The 20616-nt window shown below is 27.8% G+C and overlaps 1 protein-coding gene across 1 annotated transcript; it reads right to left on the bottom strand.

The window, feature by feature from the left end:
• Positions 1-271: 271 nt before the first annotated feature.
• LOC132927740 (uncharacterized) lies at positions 272-18661 on the bottom strand. Its single transcript, XM_060992328.1, has 13 exons — positions 18203-18661; positions 11717-11846; positions 11479-11597; positions 7467-7605; positions 6374-6828; positions 4752-4890; positions 4524-4684; positions 3276-3414; positions 2442-3136; positions 2130-2277; positions 1863-2017; positions 1607-1793; positions 272-1468 (listed from the first exon to the last, which is right to left on the bottom strand). The coding sequence occupies exons 1-13, from the start codon at positions 18291-18293 to the stop codon at positions 970-972; spliced, it is 3057 nt and encodes a 1018-aa protein (XP_060848311.1). The 5' UTR covers positions 18294-18661; the 3' UTR covers positions 272-969.
• Between the last annotated feature and the right edge of the window lie 1955 nt (positions 18662-20616).

The raw sequence follows: 20616 nt of genomic DNA on the forward strand, positions 1-20616 counted from the left end.
ATGTTATTTCAAGAAATATCCAGATATTGAGATACCCACTTTATATGCTAAATAAATTAAGGCAATAAAAACCATAACATAACATTTTCGTTATCGATAAAAATAACGACGATTAAATTGATCATTGTATTTAATAGTTAATAAATATTTTTTATATTGTTTATACTATATTAAATATACTGAAATCGCCGAATCGTCAAATTTTTATTTTGTCCCTTAATGCATGTGAAAATATTACAAATATAAAAGATATTATTATTCCTGAATTTAATTAATATATTTAAATATAAAAACAATAATTTAATCTATGTTATAACAATTCTTAATTGGAGGATGTAAAAAATAATTAGTTTTATTGACGTTATTTTACATATTAACATTTTTTAGGGTATTTTTTGTAGAAAAGTATTTTGCGTTACACGAGGATAAAAAATATAAGTTAAGATTTGAAATTTAATGTTGATTCACATTAACCCTTAACAGACATAAGAATCAACAAAATCATTTTAATTATAAACAATAACATTGCGTGTAATTAATTTTTTTTAAATATCCATTTATGTTTATAAAAAAAAATCAACCCACCATGATTGTTATTTTGGGATTCATATTCCACCTAGAATTCATTAAACGTACCTGGTACCTGGAGTTCATTACACTTATGGGCTGCAAGCCAAAAAGGTTGTTATTAAATAAAGATAGATTTACGAAAACAAGGAATTGTTGTGTACAGAATGAAGTAGTACGCCTCGATAATCTTCGCATTACATAATGCAGCAGATCGCATGCGTGTGGAGGCTACCTATATGGCTTATCCGTTTATCAGCAAGTATTATATTTGACAGTTTAATACTAAATATAAATTATTTACAATTCGATGTGATTTTATGACCGTTGCGTAAGACTCTGGTAGTCAGACGTTCACAGCGGGTCACTATAGATATAATCATTGCAATTTTCAGGCGGGCGTTAAACGTATACGGACGGTCTTTTCATTAAGAATCTGTTCCGGAGACGATTGCTGTTGTAATTGTTTTCGTGGTATGAGTACAGTCCACTAGTTGACTGGGGCTTGTCAGTGACGTCCACCACCCTAAAACCAGGCAACAGATCAAGGTCGTTTTTGGCAACTTTCGATGTGGCGGTGGCGGCCTCGGCGACAGGTTCGGGTGACGAGACTACATTACTGCTGACATCCGTCGACGAGGACGTGAATATCGACAAAAATTTATCTACCAGCGACTGTTCGTGTTTTACTTCAGTTTGCGTGCTGTTGTTTTGTCCGTTGTGATTATTGCTGTTGTTATTGACACCGTGGTGTGGCGGAGGACTGGAAGGAGTCTGACCGATTGGTGGACCCGTGTGATGGATGTACGTCATCGGCCAAGTTTGCGGGGGCCCGTCTGTAGAAGGGAAATATTTATCGCTACACGGTCGCCACTGATCCGTGGATTTTCCCACGTGACACCTATGATATACGCGGAAGAAAAAGTACGTTAAAATCCGCCACACCGCCAAAATAAATATTAGTATTTTTTTGATTATTTTTATAATATTTCTTTAACATAAAATATTATGTTCTTTAATCTTAAGTCTGTTAACTTACCATGGATAACTGACCCCTTCGGAATAGCCACATTTATGATCAGGCCGACAACAGTAATCCCAATCTCCTTGATCAACCGGGCAAGACCATATTCCCATGTTGACATTTTCGGTGCAGTACGAACCAGGTCTACACGGTTGTCCATTTACGGTGAATCTCATCCATGTCCACTCTAATCCACCCGGAACTATTTATAGAAATAAAAATACATTTTATTTAAAAGCTCAAAGATTTTGAAGTATGTTTTTAATCTCACAGTCATTGGCCGTAGGGTATTTGGCTGCGGGAGAGCTAAAGCAATGGACTTCACTGAAATCCCATGTGTACAACACGAATTGTTGGTCTAGACTAAAATGTTGATTTGGTTTCAAATCTCTCATCTCGATGTCACTCAACTCGCAATAACCTCCACTATATAAAAGTGGAATAACGTGAAATACTAAATGTTATATGAAAAATGCACTTATATATAGTCTAGTCACCAGTGCTATATGGTGTTAAGACTAAGAAAATCTGTACCTACAAGTAGCTGAGTGTAGAACACCGAAAATATTGGTTTTCCCTGGCTTTGTTGCACTCCATTTTACATTGGTATTCTGACTCGACGGTCATAGACTTTTTGATGGCCGATGGCAACAGTCTGGCAGTACCTCCAAAATTAATGTAACACACTGAAAACAAGAATATGAAAATGTGAGTGAAAAAATAAATCTTGAATTTAATAATTATATTATGTCCAATTTTTTTTTTTGCGTTGTATGTTAACTGTGAACGAATAATTTTCTATTTATACAAGTATAATAATTGTGTCCGTTTAATAAAACGCGTGACTTACGCTTTTTGGCCACCCCGTAGACAGTTGGCACTTGGGTAGGGTTCTGTCCATACAGATTGAACAAGTTGTGCACACCTCCCGGAACTCCAGACTCGCCGTTGGTGGGCCTGGTAGACACAGGAGTGTATTCTCCCGGCATCTGGAAGAATGTGGTTGGTGGCATAGATGGCACATAAGTACCCGTGGGTCTTGTAGTTGTATGGAAGACAGTCGGCGTGACGGGATAATACCCGGATGGCGGTGATAGAGTTGTTGGTGGAGGAAAGTACTGAGGTGGTGGTGATGGTGACGATTGAGGACCAACAGGATAATACTGTGGTGGTGGTGATGGTGATGGCGATGGCGACGGTGATGGTGACGGCGACTCCGATGGTACCATGGGGAAGAATTGTAGTGGGGGTGATGGTGGTGGACCATACTTTGGACCGTATGATGACGGATTCAGCGGAGGAGGCACACCATACTGTGGCCGGTACGTGGTGAGCACGGTGGGCGTCAGATCTTGTCCAGGGACCAAAGGCCACCCGGATTGAGGCAGGACCTTGTCCAGTTCACACCCACGACCGTAACTACCACGGTTGTAGACATCACAATTGGAATCTTCGACAAAATGTTTAACCGGGTCCATGTCGAGTACTGGGTAATCGGTCAGGTAACAGTTGTCTGACCATTTACCAGTAACGGGTGGTCCACGGCTGCAAAACACATGAATAACATGATATACCACAAAGTTAGTTATATGGTTACAATATTGGTATGATATATTAATATGTATATGATGAACGGAACACGTTATTTATAGTAAAGTTTTTTCACATAATGTCGTATATATACCGAAAGCTGAATACTCGGCAAGTGAAGTGTTTTACGTGGAGGCAAATGAGTTCACACTCGTGCAAGTTCTCCGTCTGCACTGAGAATTTCACTATGGAAACTTCCAACGTTATACCGCTCCGAATTCGTTCAAAACAATCTAAAATCCGTACATAAATAATGAATATATAAATTACATTTATAGATACATGAATCTGTATCGACTATGACATAAAATTAGAATCATGTAGAAAGTTCCTCAATAACTGTCACATCGACCAATTACTTCGATTTAACTATTCATCAAATATTTGTTTTAGTACTCACATCGATAGAATGGTAAAAAACAAAAAGTGCATTTCAAATTCTGGGATTTATAATTCATAGCACTAAATTATTTAAGCATTATGTCTAAGAACCTTCCATGTTTGTTCACTTCTAGAATATGGATCTTGAAATCTATATTTATCCGAAGACTATATAGGTCTTTATTAGGTCAGTAATGTGTAATTTTTAAATTATATATTGTTTTCAAAATTAACAATCACCTAAAGATTCAAAATTCCTAGACTTGTCTCTTGCCACAGTAAATTAGACTACATTTCTTATTCTCAGAACTAAATGATTCACTGGACGTTCCTTATTATTCTAGAAATAAGTCCCAATTCTGCCTACCAATAACATAAGACTTCTTATAGGCATATTCATACTTGGCATGGTATGCTCAAAGCTGCAAATAATAATAATTTATCCTTTAGCCACACTACCACTTTTATTTTATTTAAGTATCATTTTAAATGTATATTTAGTACTCTGTTTTTTCTGTGTACTAATTATTTATCTATATTAGTTCTCTTGTATTCTTACCACTCATATGTATACTTTTCTACCCAATTTCTAATAATAAAACAATAATAATTATTTTATTATATTTTATTATTATTATTTATTATTGTTATGCAATATGTAAACATTTATAATGACTAACGAAAAGATGAATTATTGACGTCAACCTAGTACATAGTCACATCCATTTTTGTGTTTAATTATTTTGATAATGGATGGTTTTAAATTTTAATGTCATTCAATTTTATTTTAAATATGAATAAAATAAATATCGACTTAAATAAAAATTAGAACTTTTTATAATATTATTTATTATTATCAAATACAATTAATGTATTTCGCATTAATTTTTTTTTCAATGTAAAAAATGTAACTCTTCACGCTAAAGCCATACAGATAAACAAAAATCTGTGACAGTCTCACCAGTATCCCAGTTTTTTGCAGGTTGACATCCAGGCTGGCTAAGTTCATTTCGTGCAAATACGTCACAATCTCTATCTGGGACTAAATCTTGGAAAATATCCAATTGCCTAAGCATTTTATCGCCCAAATGACAATTGTCCATAGAAGACGTATAACTATATCTGTTGAAAAAAAAACACGATCAAACTTATTGTTTAAAAACATTCGTTAATTCGTTTTATAATTTACCTGTAACTGAATACATTGCATGTGAATGTCTGTTCATTAGCGCACATGGTCTCACAGCCGTAAAGAGACGGGGCATTAGTTGATTTTATAATATTGTCTTGCTGTAAATGGTGTCCCGTTCTGGCTTTTATGAAACATTCTGTAAAAAATGATTTACATCTCATCAACACATAATTATAATACTCCAAAATAACAAAATAATACAATACACGTGACTTTATATAGACATAACAAACGAAAATAACATAGCACATAAACTAAAAAATAAATAATTGTTAAGAAACTTTTTAATTTTTTTCCACGTGTAGTAAAGGGTATCCATACAGTCAATTTGTCATATAAATTTAAACATTGGACATTAAAATTTAAAACATTTATAGATATACATACAAGAAGTAAAATGGTATAGTAACATTATATAATAAAATAACAATCATCATAAGTACTTTAAAATTTTACTATAACTACTAAACTACCTAATATAAGACGTATTATACGTCTACTATGTAATAAGTATGTATCAACTATTATCAAAAATTCAATACCCTGCTTTTATTATCCTAGGTATTCAATAATAAACATTGTAATTTAATAAAACAATTAGGTGAATAATTAAATTATTGTAAACGTAAAGTGTATTCAAATATACTATCTTGTATCTAGTATTTATATTATAAATTATAATACAAAATGAAGTATAAAATTAATACGATATACACGGTGTATCATAGAGAAATGACAATTTTATATTAAAATTACATTTGAATGTGTCAGATTATTGCGATACACTCTGTATATTACAAATAAATACCACTTACATACGTTTCCTGTCCCTTTCATTTTAAAATACTGTTTTTTTTATACGAATAATTAACATGCAATTAACATAAATTTGCACTATTTTCGAAATTTACACGTTTTTAGATTTTGCAGAAAAACAAAATATTATAGCGAGTATGGCTAGACAAATGTTTCTCCGGCCCTGCCAAAAATAAATATTATCTGAACCAGAACTTATTTCTGTGCCAATATTAAGAAGACGTTATACCCGTATGTGTTGTTTTTGACTTACTAATGTAGATCATACTAAATTTTCGTTCAGCAGAACGCATTTTGTGATGTTATCTTTAATATTACAGTAAATTTAACTATTATCAAATTTAAAGGTAAGAATATTATCTAGAGCTTTATTTCATAGGCTTTTATTGATATCATAATTTTTAAGTGAGTTATGGTTATGTAAAATATTAAAACTTTAAAATGCTCGTAACTCGCTTAAAAATTAAAATACCAATAAAAGCCTATAAAATGCCCTAGATAATATTCTTACCTTTAAATTTAATAATAGGTAAATTTACTCTAATATTAAAGCTAACATCACAAAATGTGTTCTGCTGTACAAAAATTTGGTATGATCTACATTAGTAAGACAGAGACAACACATGCGGGTATAACGTCCTCTTAAGTATGAATTCGCATTATCAAACCAAAAATATCGTACGTCACTCCCCCATCCTTCGGTTTTCCGATTTTGCGCATTTCCCCAGCCACCCGCCAAAGTATAATAATGCAATTGCAAGAATAGGTGAGTGAATTATATTATTTTTTCATGACATTCTAACCATTAATCGATGCTGGAAGTCGATTAACTTCCGTTGGTGCCAACGTTGGTTGTATATTATTCAACAAAAACCGGACATCATTGTTATACAGGTCGGTTGGTCTAATTAAAGACACGCCGCCGCCACCACCACCTCCTCCACCACTGAAAAGTTCTTGCACGCCTGGTTTCAACTGGTCATAGAACACTTTGTCGGCACCACCATATCCCACTTCATTGCCTTGTTGCCACTGTGGATTGAGATCTTGCCATAGGTCCTGTTCGGACCCACTCCATTTACGCCTTTGCCCATACGGACTGGCCAGCTCCGTGTATCGACAGCTAGGCGACGCATTTACGTTTTTTTCGAAAAAGTCATACTCCACGTCCGATTGGAAGTCCGAGGATAGGTCTAGTTTGTCGGAAGGTACGGATGATAGTTGGCAACTACTATAGGAATCTAACTTCATGTCGTATCTATGGTGAAAATAAAGAAAAACGCGATAAAAACGATGCAGATAATTTCTATATTATATAATATGTAATATAATACAATTATAATTTAATTATTTTAGCTATGCACATACACTAAGCTTATAATAACATTTCTTTTTTGAAAAATTCAATTTTTATGGCTATTTTAAACAGCACAAGAATGAATAATGAATTTATATTAAATAAGCGAGTTCAAGTTAAAGCCCGTTATTAATTTTTCAATAGCCATGTACTTTTATGGTGATTTTCTATTTGAAAAATTGTTAGTGATGTTACTAAATTGTTTGATTACTATACATCGTTTGAACTTACTAAAAATTGTATTGATTTTTTTGTGTGTGTGTGACTGTATTTTATTTGATATAGATATTAAAAATTAATTCAATTAAGATATAGGTAATTTAATGACTGGATTCAATTAAATTTAAATTTTTTATACATGTACATAGTTTACAGCATAATATACAGCTTATACCAAGTTTATATTATCTTATTAATTTTCCTATCATATATCTTTCTGTATGTTCAAAAATAATTACATATTAGGTTTTAAAGAAATATATAATTATGATTAAAATATAGTTATTTTTAAAAAATAATAATAATATAAAAATACAAACCTGAAGTTAAATCCTTCACAACGAAATTCTTTTTCGTATTCACAATATAGTTCACAATCGCCTTTTGAATCAGCTGGCAGGGTTCTTTGAATGTATTTATCGGTCAGTCGACGGCCTCCCACAAGCTTAATGAAACACGCTATTCAAAAACAATCTAATATAGGTATTTTGTTGATGTTTTCATAATATAATAATAATAATTTTAGATTCTGATGTAAATATACAATGAAGGTTTAGTTAAATGGTGTAGGTATATTGTGAAGTATGAATAACAGTATTTTCAAAAGTGCGCTAACAATTAATTTAGATGTTGAAAAAAATATATATTTTTTTATAGGTTTTATTATTTTATGATTAAAAATATATTACAATTTATTCTTCCATTTTGACGCCCTGGGCTTTGTTATTTAAATAATCAATATATTCATAATTTAATAAATTATGAATATTTCACAATTATAATTTCAGCGGTTCTGCACAACTGGTTCAAAAGAAGTAAAAGCTCGTGCACAAAGCTTTTATACATATTTAAAAATAAATTTAATTTCTACTCGTATTTATTAGTTTTATTTATCATTTTCCCTTAAAAAAAATCTCGAGTTCTCCTTTGCTTTTCCTGATTTTGAGATAGGAGTTTCAAATTGTAGAGCTAATTCCTAGTCAAACAATGTATTATTGTTGTATTTTAAATATTTCTATAAATTAAAGAACAATGATAATTTTTATTAAACAATATCAATAGTAGGTATTTTATAATACTTATAATACTTATAATAATTATTTTCTATCTTACTGACACATAATATTTAGTTATATTCATGATAATAACATATTATTCTATTCATTTTAATTAAAATAATAATTTATTTTTATACCTACGCATTGGTAGATTCTAAAATATCGATTTGTTTTGCTTTCTTTATAACTCTTTTACGATGTAGTATAACACACTTATTGAGTATATTGATATTTTTTTTGTTCTATCTATACTATGTTGAATAATTTCAAATGGTATTGTAAGACATACTTTTAAATTTGCAAGAGTGCATTATGAATGGTCTAAAGTCTAAACTAATAAAAACATATACATATTACAAAGACTCACTAAGGAATACAATTTTAATACGTAATATTAATCCTATCAGAGCAATTTTTCTGCAATTAATAGTGATAATCTCAGAAAAAAAATTTAATTGTAATATTATTAAACAAATATAACTGTAAAACAGGCTAATGCTCGGTCTAAACAAAAATCAACGGTGATTAGGGTAGTACGTAATTACTAATTATAATTTATAGCAATTATAGCAGATTATTATTTCTTACATAAACAAGACAATATTATACTTTTATCAACTTTCTAGTGAAATTAATTAGTTATCAAAAAGGATAAAGATGTTGACTATATTATGTCCACAGTAAACGTACATTACCTAATATTAGACTTAGACATATAATAACAATGTGAAATAATAATATAACAAAACGATTTTCGCTGAATAATTTCAAATGGCTATTGGTATCTCTAACAAATATTAATTATATTATAATATAGCCACTGTCCACTGTATCGATCACCTAACGATGCGGTGCTCACATTTCCCATATGACAGCTGTAGACTGCGGGCGATAAAATGTCTACGCTTGTCACTTACGTAAAACGTTAAATTCGTTATTTCGCACGAGGCATAAAATATATAACACATATTACAGTAGCTGGTAATCGGCAGAACCATATTATTGTTCTAGTGTCGAAAAATATTCATACAATAATATTGTTTGCAATATATTATAGCCTGCAGTGAATTGTAAATACGCACGCTAGTTAAATGGAGAATATTACCTAGATACTTGTTTTTATATTAAGCATGCGTATAGCAATACACAACAAGACGTGTTTTATATTACAATATTATTATTTTCGAATTCTCATTTTGTCTCATTTAGTAATCAAAAAATTATTACCGTACATAATATTGGATACTGCAGTATAATCAGTAATCGCTAGATATTACATTGTTATTACTAGAGATGTATTGGTACACGGTACCAAACATTTCGATGTTAATATACTTCAACTTCATTATATAGTCAATATAATTAAATATATATATATTTATTTGTGAATTATCAATAGAATAAATAATTAGTTCTATAATATTTTACTTTAGACGTTTCTAATGTAGAACGAATTCATGTTTTCTTCGCCGTTCCATATATTATGTTGTACTATTAACTATTTACTCGTTGTACACACTAGTATACATAGTAAATAAACGATTTAAAAAAATAAATAAATACAAAATTATTTAATTTTACTGCTATTTGATGTGTAATTAAAATTTAACGCTATACTTCTGCTTAATATGAAATAAATAAATATATTTAAATTTATTTCATATGTTTATTTCAATACTTGAGTAAAAATGTATTTAAATATATTGTCCATTAACTATTTAAATACAAATATATTTACAATAAAAACATTATTGATACACTAACTTTAAACACTTATTAGTTATTTGTCTATGAAAATTGCTTTGTGTTCAGAATCAAAATTTATCTGGATAAGTATTTATTTGTTACAAAAAAAAAATATTTTTATTGAAGGGTTTAATATTTTTTAAATAATAAGTGATGAAAAAATAAGCTGTAGACTAGTCCTCGTAAGATTTAGTAAAAACACTAAAAACTATTGGCGATTTTGAGGTATGAGCAACGAGGAACCGTTCGCGAACGGTTACCTCGTTGCTCATAACGCGAAATCGCCATTAAAAGTATAATTAATTTTTTTATTTTTAAATATATTTAAAAATTAATAAATTTAAATATAATTTAATATACATTTAAAATTTTTATTATAATCATTTGATTTGTGTAACCTGTTAATTAGGTGATTCCAAGATAATGCGATTAAAATAACTAGGGCAGAGAAGTTATAGGATTTACATGTTTTATTCTGGGCCTCTATTTTATAGCAAACCAAGATATAAATATAAGTCATAGGCCCTACAGTTGAAATTTAAAATTTTTTTTTGCATATTTTTACATATTTTAAAGATTTTAAAAAAAATTGCATATTTTGTTATTTTGTGCATATTTCATGCATATTCTACATAAAACTGTATGGTATTATTTTATACTATATATATAATTGGACGAAGTTGCGGGTGACGTTGGAATGAAAGTAAAAACAAAATTTAACCAAGTTTTAGAAAAAAATGATGGGTTTGCAATAATATTAAAAATTTTAAAAATTTTGAATGGAGAAAGTTCATCGATGGATGGTTTACCAGAAGACCTAACGGGAAATGATTTAACATTTTATAAATATGCACCAATAACATCAACAGACGTCGAAAGAAGTTTTTCAAGGTACAAAACCATACAGGCTGATAATCGGCGATCATTCGACGTAAAAAATATTAAAAAAACATTAGTTGTGCAATGCAATAATTTATCAGGTAAGAAAAAAGTTATTTTAAAACTATTTTTGTATTAATATATTTTATATTTATTTTAAGGATAAATCCAAAATTCGAGATTGAAGAAAACCATACTAACAATCGGCGATCATTCGACGTAGAAAATATTTAAAATAAAATTAATTGTGCATTTGTGCAATGCAATGATTTTTATATTTCTTTTATATCTATTTTTTTTATTTTACTAAATTATAATTTAATTTTTTTGTGCATATTATCTTGCATATTTAATGAATTTGAATGCATATTTTCAATTTTTTATGTGCATATGTGCATGCATATTTTTCCAATTTTACCTCCTATAACCTCTCTGCCCTAGTTATAAGATAGTAACTACTTATTATTATGAATGTTAGGGTCACTAATTCGATTTGGAATCGTTTATATATTATCATATTCAATAACCACGTCATGTTTGATTGTGAAAACTAAATTAAATATTACAATAAATTAATATTGTTTAATAGTTTTAGAGATCGATAGTAGATAGATACATAGTACATTGTACATACTATTATACTACTCACTTGTTCTATCTCTACATTGCAATATTTTCATGAAAAGATCGTACTCCGGATCATCGTACGGTCCTGATTTTGGTAGATCTAAACCAAGTAGACAAGTGCCATTTCCATTTCCGTTTAATCTGTAGGATACATTAGATATGTATAGGTAACTTTTTTTGTTTTTGAATTACTGTTATTAAACTTTTCAGGTCAAAAAAGATTGACACGATATTATTTTAAACTGACTACCCAAACTCACCCATAACTGTATGCGTTGCACAACATTCGTTCGCATTCGTTACTGCATTGTTTTATGTTTGTGGTGGATATTGTTTTAGTCACATCTGAACTATTTAAACGTTTTCCAATGGCCACCCTCTCGAAACAATCTATTATACAAAAATAAAACTTATTTTATTATTACTTTAATATTACTTTTAATATGAAATTAAATACTATCGTAAATAGTATGACAATATATTATTTGGGTATCATACATTTATACAAACTAGTTTTAAAGTTTTCTTGGGTATTTTATTAACTATAATATTCTACATTGTTTTACTGCACGTTTATTCAACTAGACAACCATACTATATTATATTATACTCTTTAAAAATAGAACATAATATATTGCTATAGTAAAGTAGACGATTTAAAAATTAAACATAACATATTTTATATCTAAATATAAATAATTATTAGTTCGTCACAGATATTGAAATATTGTGTATATCAATTAAACATGTTTTCAACACACTATAAATGTATACATAAACAACAAGGTTTAGATACTATGAATCTTGGCAAAATACAATTTTATGATTTATAATTTAATATTTTTATTTTTTATTTAAGGTGACACTATTTAATGTTTATTGTTTTATTTGGAATTTAAATTATTATAATTTAATTTAATAACGTTTTAATTGTGACTATGAGCTAGTGTATCTATAACAAATTAACAGAATATTTATGTCCTGGTGTTATAATATGTAAATACTAAATAATATTCATTATTTATAATTTATTTTCAAACCTATTCCATTTTTGCAATGTATTGAAGTAAATATCAAAAAAATTAAGAAAATATTTAAATACGTTCATAGTTTACTATTATATTATATTATTATATTTAAATATTTTATGTTTTTAATTTATTTAAGTGCACATATTTTTGTGTTGTTAAATATTAATATTTGAATTGAGTTCTTGAATTTTATTACTTATACTTTATACTAAACATGATGGTTTCAAATTTAAATTGAATATAAAATGATCATATTAATTATGTGTTGTTTTCAAAATGTCGTAACAACAAAATGTAATAGAAGTTTTTTGTAAAATATTTTGAACATTATATAATATGTAACATTTATTTATTAAAAAAAAATGTAAATATAAGTAAAGTATTAATAATATAGTATAATATATTATTATATTGGAATCACAAGTATATATTAAAAACAAATGGAAATTAAAATATATTTTATTATGTTTGAAAAGTGTCGTGACATTTTAAAAATGTTTAACAATTAATATAGTGTTTTTATAGTGTTACTTATAAAGTTATAACATTATATATTAATATATTAATTATATAATAATTAATATTATATTATAAATCATAATTTATATTATATATTATGTATTCATCTTCTGTTTAGACTGAAAAATATATTACGTGGAATAAGTGAACAACATTATATCCTTTATTTTGTTTGCAGTCGTTTATTTCGATTTTCTATGATTTGATAACTTAAAATATTAAGCCATAGATGATAAAATTGTGCATACTTGTAAATAACAAACCATAAGTATAATATAAGGTTATTTTAATATTATAAAATAGCTATATCGCCACGTACGATTTGGGTGGAATGATAGGCTTAATATAATATATACCTTTGTTAATACAACATGTTACATTTTTATATATATTTATATTAATTTACCTAGGCATAAATACAAATGAGTCGCACAAGCAACTATATAATATAAAATACAACCGCGTTTCACAATCGCCACTGCTCGGATTACGCGGTACGTTAAAATCTTCACACATCACACGTGGTTCACGTATTCGTTTATCTACATAGGTATTATATCAGCGTGTCAATGCCTCATGGCTCATAGACTCCATCTACTGGAATGCATCCGGGATGGCGATTTTCACTTGCAATTAAACGATTTAATTTGTCATACCGACAAGGCTGCTGTGCTTATTTTTTTTTCTTAGAGTTTTTTGTCTACGATATGGTTGCGTACACATATTATACGTATTATAGGGATAGGTAGAGGTAGATAAGAACACGCATGAACTTCCGTCTATACGAGGAAATTTTTCGAAACTGCTATAGCGTTTTCTTGTATTCACAATATGTCGTAAAATAATAAAATATTATACGTAATTTTATACGAAATGTAAATAACGTTACAAATATTGTTTCGCCATCACGTCGAGATTATTGACGACAAACAACAGTTATGTACAGCACAGATTTTTTTAAAAAGCATCGCAATACAAAATAATGTTATAATATTATATTAAGTTATGATATACATAATACAATATTATTAAATAGCAATCGTGGTTTACTAATATATTATATTAATATGTAGATACATAATATAAAATTTTATAACTTTTAAATTTTCGAAATAATATTTCAAAGATATATTATGTATATACTTATTATCCCGATGTGTGATTTCCTGCGTTAGTTAATTGAAAAAATGGGTAAATATAATAGGTATCTGGTATAGTCAATAGGTCCTGTTGTGTTAAACCATTATTATGCATGTCTATATACACTATATACAATTAATATATACCTATATTTCTAGAAATACATATCTAAATAAGAGAGTATATAGTATTTTAACTAGCAAGGTTATATACCTCCTTATATACATAAAATGTTAACCATACATTCACGCTTCGCTATAGCATGTAAAATAAACTTGAAGCATATTGGTACAAATGATACATATATTTATACTTATAAATACAAATAAAACTGAACATTTTATTAAGTGATGTTTTGCGAAAAAAATACCTAAACGTAATATTATAAACGGCAATGAATTAAACCGTTTGAACCGTAAAATCGAATGTATCGCGAATAACTACTACTATATTGTTTGTAATTCTGATTTTATATTCATTTTTATATCAAGATACATCGTTTATTAAATATATATTTTGGTTTATTTAAATTTAAAAAAAAAAAATGTTATTCTATGGTTTAGTTAATTAGTGTTTTTACAAATTATAAATGTTTGTTTAATCATTAACTTAATTATTGAAGTTATATTTTTGATTTTGGAATCAGTTATAAACGTATATTCAAATATATCTTGAGCGAGTTTCAAAGATATTTAAGAGCCTATTAGATGATACGTAAATCTATTATAAAATGTATTATACATTTTAGTTTATAGATGTAGGATACATATAAAAATTAATAGATGACATACGATATCGCTAGTTTAAGACACACACAGTGCATAATATAGTATATCTATATTATAAAATACAAATATTGTTACATCACTTATTCTTATTTATTTATCGTTCATACTGTAACGTTAACTATTAAAGCTCATATTTGTACTTCTGACTTTCTGAGTTCACAATAGTCAATAAAGAAATAAACTACCTATACAACTATACAACTTTTATCACAATTGAAAAACATACTCAATTAAATTTTAAATACCTAATGTATATAATTTACATTACTTTATAAATATACAATATACATATTAATAAACGTCTATAAGTATGCAAAAAAATATAATTATTTTTTTCTACGAGTATGTGATGCTATACTGTTATAATGAAAAATAGGGACTAAAGAAATTTTAACTAAAGACTTTCAAGTATAACAATTGTCCGTATAACCGGTGAAATAAATGAAGGCCATCATTTTGTGAAAGTGTACAATATATTTTTATCTCATGGGCGCCGATCATGGATATCGATCCTCAAAATCGTTGTTTCATCGTTTCTAGAAATAATAATTTAACTAAAAATCAAAGAAGGTAATTTTACTCTTCTATATGAACTGATTGTGAAACTTTCAGGACACATTAATTATCCATGGATTTAAATAATATACTAGTTTCATGATATTTTTAATAATTATTTAATGTATAATGTAGTTAGTTGTATAGTTAATTTGATTTTGGTACAATAATAATTTCCATTTTTGGAATATTATTAAAATAAAATGCGAAAAGTTGGTTATATATCTAATATTTGAATAATCAGAAATAAGTATACCTATGAATTTAATGTTTTAAAATCCTCGAAATATTTTCAAACATCAACGCACCCATATACGTGAATAAATATTGAATATACCTATATATATTATAAGTAGGGAACGGATTTGAATGCAAATTGCATTTTTGTTTTTGAATGTCCAAAAATATTACTTTCCAAGCACAAAGTTCATTTCAAGAAATTAAAAAATATAACTTTTACTTTGCATTTTTTTGCATTTTTATGTTTTTAAGTAATTTTTATATAAAAAACGATAAATTCAATAAAAATTTAGTTAACATTCATTCTAAAAAAATAAAATTAATTATTATTTATCGTATATGTCGCAATTCTATTTTTATTATTTATTATGTTTTTACCGATCAGATAAATGTGACGCCAGACGAAATTATTGTTGACACATGTAGACACTTAGGTTATACATATATACATCATACACGCAACATGCGAGATGCGAATAATATAAAATATTATATATTATGATATGATATATATTATATAAGTAATTAATACCTAAAAATAAGAATTTATATAATTAAATAAATTTGTTCAATATTAAAAATAATTAAGAGCAGTTTTTTAGTGCTTTTTTTAAAAAAAATGTCTATTATGAGTGCATTAAATCGTATTTTTTTGTTTTTTAAAGCATTTAAATCCGTTCTCTAATATTGTAAGTTTAAAATTACTTTATTTAATTATTAAAATATGAGATACCTACATGAGCGGTTGAGAAATTATTTTTTTTACAATTATTCATGGAAACCTATATAGGCACACAGTTGGTGTTTCGGAGCTATGGATTCATGAATTTCTCATAGCACGTAAAGGACGCGAATCAATCGATTGCCAAAATTCGACCTTCAGGCTATAAATTAGGTACGTACCTATCACATCCATTGGTACGCAACGATTATAAACACATTTTATCAAAACGTTATGTTATGGCTCAATTATTCCATTTTTTTCTGATTTCAGATGTACACATATTTTTGGATTTGAATGAAAAAAAAAAAAAATTTAAAACGTAATAAAAATAATTTGACGACCTATTCATAAACACGATATTATTAATTATTGGCTTATAGTGCTTATACGTTTGCAAGTTTCACATTGGCCGTATATAGATATATACACACTAAAGATGCAGTCTAAGAACACTTAATATAACAGGTTTGAGTATAAAATTTCAAATTGAGTACTTGCCAGAAAATCGTATTTTTAATAATACGATAGGTACTAATAATATTATTGTTTTCATAGATAAAAAACAAAATTGTCCACTTAAATAATTCAACTTATTGTGTACATTGTGTACAATGTACATTTATATATTATATATTCGTATAGATCCAACAAACGTACTTTAATGTATACAATTATACGCTGTTTTAGAAAACAAAAATAAAATTAATTCATATTAGGTATTAGGTACTTAATATGTTATGATCGTCAACATTGATATGATGATTTAATGTATGGACAATCCAATATGACAATCATTGTGTTTTATTTGAGTAAAAACCAATGAATTTGAATAATATATAAAAACAATTTAAATAATTAATTGGTATTAAGTTGATAGTGTGGTATGCAATAATAGGTAGGTACCTAATATATTTTTATTCTATGCTCTTGATATTTTTAGCATAAAAAACTTTATGTTGCAATTTAATATTAGTTTTAATAATTTTACTAGGTGTGATAAAATAGAATCTTGTTACAATTAGTACATACCAAGGAATTTAAATTCAACAATATATAAAAACAGTAAGAAATGATGTTAGGTGATAAATTTAACAAAACCATTAAAATTTAAACTTGATATAGGTAAGTAGGTATACTTCATAAATAAACAGTAATTAATAATAATTAAACTTATTTCATCAATAACCTCTATTTCTATTTAAAATAAAAGTTTATTATTATATCAGGTATAATTTGTTTCAGAAAGTGATTATTAATGAATATGACATATTCAGCATTAAAAACGTTCTATAGGTATCTACCCTACTTCTTTAAAAAAGTAAAATACTAATAAATTGTACAACTAAAATAAATTATATTTATTTATTTTTTAAATTTCTTCATCGGCTTACAATAAATTACATGTAAGCTGTAACAAAAGTTCAGAATAATAAATTATTGTCAAACAGTAATTTTTTTTTTTTATGTTCTATAAATAATAATTCTTTTAATTGATTTATTATTTTAGAACTTTTATACATCGAACACTTTTGTTAGATAAGTAGAACAAATAATTGTCTTTATAATATTTTATTTCAGCTGAAACAATCTAAATATGTATGTACCTACGATTCAATTTTCACTCGTATGACGATTACTGCGATGTCATTAAAAGTTACAACATTATGGTATAATTTTCGCGTAATTAGTAAAAAAACAAAATTATAATAATAGTAATAATACTAATAAGTAATAAATAATAATACAGACCGTTGATGCCCTGTAGGTTCAGAAAAGAGCCGGTGTTGGTGACGGTGAACACGTGGAACAACGACACGACATAGGCGCCAAACGTACGCATCTCGAGGCTCAGAAAAAAACGTAGCTAAGCACCGTAAATTGACGTGAAGTAGGTATTAAAGATGCCACAGTATAATAATATTACGACGTAATATAGTTTTAAAGGCGATCGTGACGATAACGACGGTTAAATTATCAATATTTATAATGTAATTTATATTATACACATTTATTTTTACGCAACATTTTGACGCGTTCGACGCGCTCGGACCGCGATCACTGTAATCGCACACACATCGTACGCTCGCGTGGGTGTAAATTAAAAGTAAAATGTATCGCCCACGTCTTGTCGCGTGGTCGTGTCGCGCGCAGACTTACCATCGGCCAGAAGCGGTCTACACTATACGACAGTATAATGTAGTTCAGAGCGGTCAGGACATAAAATGCCGTGATTTGCCAAATACCCATAATAATTAACGTCCGTATGACGATATCCATAATAATAATAATATTATCTACCACTACCGCTGTACTCTGCCACTATACCGTATTACAATATGTACCACTACCACGCCGCTGTACAATCATATTATACTTACCTACCTATACCGCCACCGAGAAACCACCCGACCATTTATAATTCGGCATATCACAAATCGATGTCGTTCCGGGCGTGAAATCGAACTCGCACACACTGTCTTAAGATAAAAAATTATTCGACGAAAAAAATCGTTCGAACGCGTGCCGCCGCCGTCGACGAGGACAGACAGATCGGCGACAAAACCTCGTGCGTTTTTAGTCGAAACGTGTTGTACATACGACATACCTATAAAGACTACACGGCGGGTTATCGAAGAAAGTCTAACCGGTACCTATAGGTTTCAACGTATTTAAATAACCTAGGATAGGATGACGATGTCCAGTTATATTAGTTACACGCGTGTGTTAAGTACGTAGCTCGTAGGTTTATATCATTGCGTACTCGTCTGCATATTTTCATTGTCACTTTCGTCGAAAGTACATGTTAAGTAACGTTTAAATAATTCCATGATTCTCCGTGTTTCCATGAATATTTTACTGGTTTGATTCGATTATAATTGGAACCCATATAGTATCTAATTGTCAATTATAATTTTTTTTTTTTATTTAGAAAATGTTTAGAAACATTTACGCAGACCTGCTGTTACTGCTGCTAATACCGACCTATAGTGTTTATTATACGTATAAAATCGAGAGAGTACACTATTTTTAAAAAAATTTCATATTCATTTTTTTTAAATGTATTTATTTTTTATAATTTTAGTAAAAATAAATAACAATTTTTATAAACTATATTTCTATAATCATAGAAATATTATAGCTATAATATAGCTTGTAACGTACATTAATTGTGGTCGAAATATTTCGTAAGATTTTCAGCTAAAATAAAATTATTATTATTAAAAAACAAATAGGTATTGATAAAATGAGTTACTTACATTAGGTACTTTTTAAAATATATTTCTGTAGTTTGTTATGTTTTTGTGATCAAAACTTTATTTTTATGTTACTTAATTTATTATCGTATATTTTTTTAAGAATTTATAATAATTGATAAGCGATACACCTAATGGCAAATCTGATAAAAATCGGATAAATCACTAATGTAAAAAAAAATTTCCTGGTAGGTATAATTAAAAATTAATTAGTTTTATAATTTTATTAGAACAACTGCATCATATTATCTTAATATTATTGTCAAACTTGCGTGACAGTATTAAGATTATTTATTATTATAATATTATCTACGTATGTGCAATATTTATTATTTTATAGAATCCAATGTTTCATCATTAAAGACTATCTTGGGAAAAATAAATGTTTTTATTATGTAATTATATACACCTATAGAATGTACTTTCAAGAAATAAATCATTTACTAGATGACGGTACGTACAATAATATTTATAATATATATATAGCTTATAAATGCTTACATAGCTACCTACAAACAACTATAAAAGCAACCACTTAAAATAGCTTTTTAACTTTAATTTATTTAATGTATTGATAATGTTTACCTATGTACTATCATGTGTATAGGTACTATTATGTATTTATGTGTACAATTACTGTATTGTTTTCATCGTTTACATATAAATAATATTTAATAACAACTATTATAAAAAACAAAATCTTTTGAACTTTTATAAATCCAAGCCATTTATTAAGTAAAAAAAAAAATATATATATAATGATATAGATACAAATCTAAGTAGATATTATAATATACCTATAGTACAAATGTATATTTAAAATGTACCTAATTTGTTCTGTATTTTAATTTATGATTGAGTAGGTCCTTACTTTATTTTAAATTATATATGGATTTATATATAAAAGGA

This window comes from Rhopalosiphum padi, chromosome 3 (genome assembly GCF_020882245.1).
Source record: "Rhopalosiphum padi isolate XX-2018 chromosome 3, ASM2088224v1, whole genome shotgun sequence".
Classification (NCBI taxonomy): domain Eukaryota; kingdom Metazoa; phylum Arthropoda; class Insecta; order Hemiptera; family Aphididae; genus Rhopalosiphum; species Rhopalosiphum padi.